The sequence below is a fragment of the Kogia breviceps genome, chromosome 12 (assembly GCF_026419965.1).
Source record: "Kogia breviceps isolate mKogBre1 chromosome 12, mKogBre1 haplotype 1, whole genome shotgun sequence".
Taxonomy (NCBI): domain Eukaryota; kingdom Metazoa; phylum Chordata; class Mammalia; order Artiodactyla; family Physeteridae; genus Kogia; species Kogia breviceps.
The window spans coordinates 43,448,834-43,457,509 of record NC_081321.1 but is presented as its reverse complement, the minus strand read 5'-3'; the positions used below and the strand labels follow the sequence as shown (position 1 = coordinate 43,457,509).

At 37.1% G+C, this 8,676-nt stretch overlaps 1 protein-coding gene across 1 annotated transcript; it reads right to left on the bottom strand.

Annotated features, from left to right (window-relative positions):
- Positions 1–6,298: 6,298 nt before the first annotated feature.
- Positions 6,299–7,294, bottom strand: NEUROD4 (neuronal differentiation 4). Its single transcript, XM_059081495.2, has one exon. The coding sequence runs from the start codon at positions 7,292–7,294 to the stop codon at positions 6,299–6,301; it is 996 nt and encodes a 331-aa protein (XP_058937478.2).
- Positions 7,295–8,676: the final 1,382 nt, after the last annotated feature.

Sequence of the window (8,676 nt, the reverse complement as noted above, 5' to 3'; positions counted from 1 at the left end):
TAATTATGAAACCACACAAAGCACCCCCTTGATTTTATGCTTTGTAGTCCACTTTTTCTTCATCTATTATCTTGTATTCAATCATCATTCATTCTTTTTTTTCAAAATATGTGTAATCGGTCAGAGAAAATGGACATTTACTGCTCATGAAAACATTAAGATGAGAGCAACTTCAGGTTTCTAATGACACGGTCGTCTTATCCTATAGATGAGAAAACAAAAGCTCAGAGAGTTTACATGACTTGCCATGGGGTCATATTTATTTACACATTTCTACAATGTGTAAATAGGGTTTTACAATATCTGGAACCTACTTCAAATGGTTTATTTTGAAGACTGACTAAACATTAAGAACTTTACTTTGGGACTTATACCTGGTTTAGGTGCCCAATAAACAGCAATTTCTTCTTCCTTTCCTTGAGGCTTTAGCCATTATTTTCTAAAATTTTCTTCAGTTCACAGTTAGCAAGTTAATTCATTTACTTAACACACATTTGAGGTATTGGTCAAACATTTTATTTTCTTGTGTATTATGACAGCCATAATGGGATTCCTTTGATTTTATGATCAACTATTTCCCTGGTTACTATGCATCTGAACCTGACCTTGGCTACAATTTTCTTTGCTTTATTTCTTATTTGTAGTAATTCATTTTAGCCATTTTAGCAAAGCAACTGAGGCTTTGAGGGGTTAATTAATTTAATCAACGTTATTCAACCACTAAATTATCCAGAATTGTCATAATAATCCATTAATCTCATTCCAGAAAATGTGTTTTATTTAACCACAAATAAAGCAGGACTTTACTTATCTAAAACAAGCAAACCAACAAAACATTGTAAGCAGATAGTCTCTGACTTAACTTCTAACTAACTGCTTGACCTAGCTAATCAGTAAATGTCTCTGAGTATCAGCTTCCTCCTCTGTTAAACAGCATCTATAATACTTGAACTTTTTGCCTCACCTTGCTGTCAACACTGAATGATACCTGGGTAGAAATGCTTTATTAATGTATACTCTGTCAAACTATAAACTTATAAAGCACAGTCATGTATTCATTTGTGTATTCGCAGCCCTTGGCTTAGTGCCTGGCCCAGAAGAAGTGCTCAGCAACCATTTGCAAAATTGAATTGAAAAGAAATATATAGTTCTATGTATTTGTGAGATAATAGTATTCCTTTCCTACATTGTCTTAGATCAGATGACAGCAAAATGCTACCACAAGTCTTCTTTTAGTGCCAGGCCAATTTCTAGAAGAGAAAGAAAATTACAATGCTTCCTATTTCCCAAATTCAGGAAATTTGCCTTTGAGGATTTCTGTTAAAGGTGTCCCTGTGATGAGTTAGAAAATAGCACATTCCAACGAAAGGAGTACTAGTCAAAAGGCTTGGCTTTTGATATCGGCCCCACTCAATGATCAACTGTATAAATTCAAAGGATCTTTTCTGCTTTCTTGTTCTCAATTTCCTCATTCCTTCCCGACTCCCGATAATAACAATAACAATGACAATAATAATAGTATATTACTTCCTTTTTGCCAGAACCTGAGATAAACCCTTCATTGGCATTATCATCACTTCTAATTCTCATATCAACTCTATGAATTTGGTGGAATTTTTATGCCTTTTTTGTCAAGAAGGAACTTGAGACACAGAGATGTTAAATAAATTGCATGGTTAGCTTTGAACTCAGCCAGTTAGATTCAAACCCAAGTCTGTCTGATTCAACCCTCTTAACTAAAGATCTCTATGGACTTCTTAAATAAGCCTACTGCAGTCACCATCAGCACTCCCTAGTCATATTATTAGAGACAAAGAGAAAAGTCAGTGTGAGAGTAATCAAAGAATAATGAATAATAACATGAATGGTAATAAATACCATTTATTAAATATGTGCTTTGGACATGTTATCTCAATTAATTCATCAGAATGACCCTATGAGGAAGTCATTGCTATTATTGCCCTTTTAAATTTGAGGGAACTGAGGGTTTTGCAAGGTAATCAATTTAATAAAGGTCATTCAACTAGTAAGTTACATAACTAAAATATCATTTATTAGATCCTAAAGCCAATGCTTGCAATTAATGCACCAAACTATACTCTGAAGTTAGACAGACAGAAAAAAATAATCTTGAAGATAGGCTGCTCCTATGTTGTAAAAGATTTTATTATTTTCATATCAATAATTCCCTGTTAAAACTTTCTTTCTAAAACTCTAAAGTTATATAAGATGACAGCCATGAAATGGATTTAAGCCCTCGGAAAGATGGGCACTTTCAAGAAACAAAGCATTGATCTGTGAGCTAACCTATATCTACATAGACAACGTACAAGTGAAAGCTGAGCTTTTTGTCAATGGAAAGAGAGTCTTTTCTCAGGTTCCATTTCAGACCTTGGGTATGGGCCAGCCTGGGTCACAGATACAACAGGGTGCCACATGTCATATGGACAATTTGAGGGGTGTCAAAAAGTACCTCCTCTTCCACCAGCTCTAGCCTTTTGTAGATATGACAACATTATGCACCTACCAGCCAAGCAACCAAACAAGTAAACCTTTTGGATAAATCATCTAGTTCAAATCCTGGTTCTACCATTCACTAGCAGTGTGAGCTTGAACAGGTTACTCTATGCTTTAGCTTCATAATTTGTAAAATGAGGATGATAATAGTGTCTCTCTTAGAGGGGTTGTTTTAGATTGAAGGAATACATGTAAATCACCTAGAAAAGTGACAGTATATAGTAAGCATTTCTAACAGCTAGATGTGATTGTGGCTGCTATCTGTCAGTTTATCTGTATTCCTCTAGAATATTCTTTGCTAAATGTTCTCTTAATAAGCATCAAATGATGCATACATTATTATTCATTCAGTATTGCAAAAAATTGGAAAAACCCAAATTTTGTAATTTAATATCATATGTAATGTTTTTTTTTACTTAAAATGTTAACCAGCTATAACAAAGAATTAAGAAAGTTTGATGATATATGAAACGACTCAAACATATGTGTTGAAATAAAGTATGCAGAACTGTGTTATATTATGCTACCAAAGACAGAAGAAAAAAGGAGAGGATAATCTAACTTCATATTTGTACCTAATGTACCTAATATTCTCTTATATATGCATAAAAGATCTCTGGTAACTAGTAAACTAAAAATTAAAAAGTGATTTCTAGTTGGAGAGTGGGTACTGGACAGATGGAGGATGGGGTGGGAGAATGACTTTCCTTCTGTAATTTTTGTTTCTTAACTATTTTAAACAAATTCTCTCCCTTGATTGACCAGCAATATTTTATTAAAGTTTATTTTTATCATCATCATCATTATTATTTCTTTGTCATCAGCAGTTTATGCATGTAAAAAGGGACCCTGGAAAATTTTAAATGGAGAAATCTGAGGGAAAAAAATCATGAGACAGAGCTATTGCCAAAAAACACGCTTCATAATTTTTTTAAGAGTTGGTAGGCCCAACTAAATTTTGGATAATAGTTCATCTTCCTCTGGTCCACATCTCTGTAAGTCATCTATGTCACCTGTTTGATGGCTTAGAATGCTCAAAGCCCTAGATTTGTTTTTTTCTCAATTGCATGGTTGATTATGTGAGTAGCAGAGTGCATCTAGGCTTCTAGCTACTTGGTTTGGACCTTTCAAGTCTTCTGGCAAGATCAGTTGAAATATGGGATGTGTAAACCCTCCTGACAGGCCAGCCTGTGCTCTGCTGCTGCTTGCAGGATTTAGAGTCAAAGAAAATTAATAGGTGAGAGTGAAGAAAAACTTTGAAGACTGACAATGCAACACAATGTCTAAGAAGACTCACAGCTTTATTTCTGCTAGGAAAAGAGGAAAAACTTTTGTTTACAAAATGTTTAAGCAATTGCTTTGCATTATCGGGTAAAGTCCCCAGAAGAAAAAGACCATCCAGGGTTGGAGAGTAGGTTCTTTCCAATTACACTGCATTTCCAAATTTTATTCAATTATAAAGTCTCTCTGAACAATCCCACACTGGTTCATGGGTACCGTACTCCCCCAAAGCATAAACAACAGATCCCCCCAAAATAACTGGCTCATCTTAGAGTGAAGGAAAAAAAAAATCTAAAAATATTACCTTGCATAGCCATTCAAATTATTGCTGCTTTTTATGAAATTATTACAGGTAACTCTGCACTAGCTTCCTCCTTTGCCCTCACCCCAAAACTCAGGAATTTCTAGCAAAATTATGAGCTACTTTCCGAATGAAGTCTTAGGGTGGGTTTGCAAGCACATGTTTAGAACCCAAGGAATTTGCACGGAATGGAGAAATAAATTAAATAAATAATAACTAATAAATAATTCAGACAACATTCATTATCTACAAACTTAAATGCCACAAAATGCTAGCTTCAAGGATAGATCCCCCCCATAGACTCTCAGGAAGGTAAGTGCCAGTATAGACTCAGAAAGCACATAGGATGGCTTTATAAATCATTTTACTTGTCTATTCTCTCTAGGGCAAATCGTGGTGAGGGGAACCACTTTGGTGGCTGATGGGGTTTAAGAGCTCTCTGCAAGGATACTTTCGAGTGGATTTACAAACCAAGGGTACAAAAACAGCAGGATTAGTGCTGTAAGCAAAACGGAAAGAAAATGACTTAGACTGTAAGGAGATAATAAGAGGGTAAAGAAAGTCAAGATACACAAATAGTTTGGCAGGTTTTAGGGGCTAGCTAAGCTGTGGAAAATAACATACTAATCTGCCTTATCAATGTTATTCATTGGCCCTATTTGTGTACCCTGCCTGCTTCCTAAACTTATCCTCTCTGGCAGCGGCAGGATGTGATCCACTATCATGTAAACCATTTAAGCTTTTGGTTTGCTTTAAATAATTGTCCTGGCAGATTGAACAGGACAGTGACATTTCTCAGATCACATTTCTCTGGAAAAAAATAAACTTGACAAAATTACTGCTGATATAAAGGAAAGAAGAGTTACAAGAAGAAAAATAAACATACTGCAAATCAGGATAAACCTGCGGTGAAGACATAAATTGGTAAAAGCATTCACTGACCTTGGATTTGATTTCTGCATCCCTAAGTCTGGTCACTTGAAATGTTACCTACAATACGTAATAACATATTTTAGAAGTGAGGAAGAGGTAACAATTAGTGGGAATGAGATAAAGAATTATATGTATGTTGGAAAAACTCAAGTTTGGTCAATAAATCCATTGGTGCTTGTGCTTGTAGAAAATATGTGTGGACAAAAGCTGGTGGTTTTAACCATTTTTTCCTTAACCAAATGAAATTCATCTTGCCAAAGAAAACCTAGTGGTTTTCCCATGGGCGGGTGTGAGCCGGAGAGAGTCCCCAAACGTTGGTTAGGTAGTATCCAACAGCCATTTTATTGCTCTTGAATGTGGCCTGGGTTGTTTGCTGATTCCAATAGCAGTAACTGAGCTTCATCAGAATTTCCAGGGCCCTCAGGTTATGAAGGCCATGAAATGGTCTAGATGACTTCTCCAAGTCCCATTGGTTGTAGGAGTCTGAGGTTTCAGTGACTTGCTTGCCCCACCTCTAGTACTGAGAAAAGTGCTTTTGAAATGTCATCAAGAATCGAGTTGGTATGAGATCTCTATTATGGTTCTCAAATTACTATGGAAGATATGTTCAGCTTTCAGCCCAACAAGAAACAGAGCTAATCTCTTAAAGAACATTATTCACAGTGACAGCCAAGTTAGAATGTTAGCCTCTGGAAGCTATTTTTAGATAAATGCTAAGAAGTCCGATCATCAAGTCCCCGAGAGACACGCAACTGGTGCTCCTTTGGCAATTCCATTTGACCATTCCATGCATGGTGTCCATTTCCTATTACTCCTCAATCCTTCCACTTTCAAGCAGTTTATAGGAGTGATCACCAAAGTCACAGAATTTCAGAACTATGAAGGACTTTAGAAATGATCTAGACTTAGAACAATAGACTGATTTTACCAGTAAGTAAACAGAGGCCAGAAATGAAAAATTAATTGGCATAGATCATTCAGTGAGTTCTTGGCACCACTAAGATAGGATCCAGGGCTTCTGTTCTATTTTCACATGATTGTAAAGAGTCAGATAATTTCACTTTAAGACCCTAAATAAAGGAATCAATACAATATGAGAAGTTGATGAGAAAAGAGAGACAGGTGTAGGAAGGTGTAAACAGACTGGGACTATTTTGTTTGATATGTATCTATAGGGTTCCATTAAGGTCACTGAGTCTTCAGCTCAACCACTTGAGTTATGGGAAATGTCTCCACATCTTCCTCTGAAATGCTGGCCTGACTGACCTAATCAGTGAAGATTGTATTGAGTTGGGCCCCAATGCCATGATGGGGGTAGGAGTCATAGGACATATCTATGGGAACATCATAGCGGGGGGTACCAGCCTGAAAGGGAGTTGAATGTACATGCCCTGAGCTTAGACTAGCAGAGGGGTAATGTGGCATGAAACTGTAGGATTTATCCAGGTCAGGGGAGGCATCTTGCTTCAGGGAGAAGTTCCCACTGATGCTCAGGGGTGGAGTAAGTGGGCCCTCATAAGGTGGTGTACTGCAGTCAGGTGGGTGGCTCCCAAAGGATGATTCTCCCAAACTCTTGAATACTGGGGGTTTGAGATTAATAAGATGTGTTTCCATATGGCCATAAGGAGGACTGGGGAGCCCAGGAGATTGATAGTTGAAGTTGTGGACAGAGATGGCAGAGTCACAAATAGGAGATTTCTCTTCACACTTCTCCAGGAGGACAGACTGAGAGCCCAACTGGAGGCATCCAGCCACCAGGTTGCTTGTGGGCTGAGAGAGCCCTTTACAGAGCATCTCCACAAAGCCCTTCCCTTCAGGTGTCTGTCCAGTTTCTAGGACCTCAGACAACGCCCAAATATAGTTCCTGGCCAGTCTAAGAGTCTCTATCTTGGAGAGCTTTTGGGTCTTAGAGTAGCACGGCATGACCCTCCTCAGGTTGTCCAGGGCATCGTTCAGGCCGTGCATCCGGGTCCGTTCCCTAGCATTAGCCTTGACTCTTCGAGCCCTGAATCTCTCAAGGCGAGCTTTCGTCATCTTCTTTTTCTTGGGACCTCTTCTCTTAGGCTTTTCCCCATCTTCTTCCTCCTCTTCTTCCTCCTCAATACTGTCATGCTCTTCAGCTAAGCTGCCAAGCATCCCATAAGCAGCTGGTCTTCTCTCCTCCTCCCTTATCTCATTCTGAGAAGCTGGACCTTTGTCCATCCAAGATGGTGTGTTGACCAACTCTGTCATCTCCTTGGGTTTCACATAAGTTTTTGCCATTTCCAGACTCTGGAAAAGGAAACAGCAATGGTTAGTGCCTGTGAACATCTGATTTGATTTAAAACTAAATTTTCTTTTTATGTCTTAGATGTAAAGCACAGAATTTGTATTGGAATTCAACTTATAATTATCTAGCTCAAGTTCTCCATTCTAAATAACTAATCTAAACTCAGATAAATGCCCAGGACACTCACTTAACTATAGCATTTATAAGAAAATCAACTATAGGAAAAGGAAGCTGACTTGATTATTCATTGCAGAGTCAATACCCAACTCTTTTTATTCTCAGGTTCTTTATCTCATGGATATTTTATGCAAAACTAACTGATATACCACTCAAAACATGTTTTTCTTTCTTCCCAGAATTCAGATCATAAAAGGAAATAGCTAAGGTGAGCATATAAATTATTGTCCAAATAGAGAAACTTCTGAAAGGGAGAGAAGATGCTAAAGTAGTTATAATTAAATAATATGTAAATAATAACTGTAATATTGCAAAATTTTAAAAGAATATCAAACAATAACATGAGAAAACTGTTATATAACTATACCACAAAATAAATGAAAAACTGTAATGAGATCATTCAGACTTTGTACATGTTCTCCAAAGGACTACTCAATCTCTATTTAGAGACACATATACATCTGACTCATAACATCCCTTGTTTCCTACTGACTCTTCTGGTATACAACATGACCATGAAATATTTTTCTCACCGTCACCAGAAGAGCATTTTGTTTTTCAGTAAGCACCTTGTGGTCTGTCTAGTGTTAGTGGTGTTAGAGGTGTTAGTAACATGGTGTCTAGAAAGGATCAGGAAAAGAGAGGAGGTCACCACTGGTTATCTTTCAAATCCACCCATATGTTAAAAGTGAGAACTCTTCATTGAACACGCATCTCACACCCTCAGACAAGAATACAGCAGCAGCTCGAATTGCAATCCAGAAGTCTGCCAAACCTATTTAAGATTATTTTAGTGCAACTATTATAAGATTTCATTAAAAATGGAAAATCTGGAACAGATTTTAAACTTCACAGAACATAGTGACTGCAAACATAGCGCAGACTATTTCAGACAAACATGCAAATAGTCTGACTAACTCACTTGCCTAACAGATACTGTTTAGTCAGAATTTTCTATGAAAAATCTGCAATTGTAAAACTTATTTGAAAACCAAAAGAGACTGGTGGTTTAGTCAATATTTTGCATTTAATTCTGGAAGAGGCTGAATTGTTTTGAGATTTGTTGAGAGATTCGTAGGTATACAATTTACCAAATAAAAGTATTTAATAAACTCCATTGGGGCATCCCAGTTCCACCAGCTAGTCTTTGAAGTGTTAAATCCTCCGTCACCTTTGTATATTAGAAAGGGGAGAGCAT

Coding starts and splice junctions, on each gene's coding strand:
- NEUROD4 (XM_059081495.2), bottom strand. CDS start 7,294: ATGGCAAAAACTTATGTGAAACCCAAGGAGATGACAGAGTTGGTCAAC.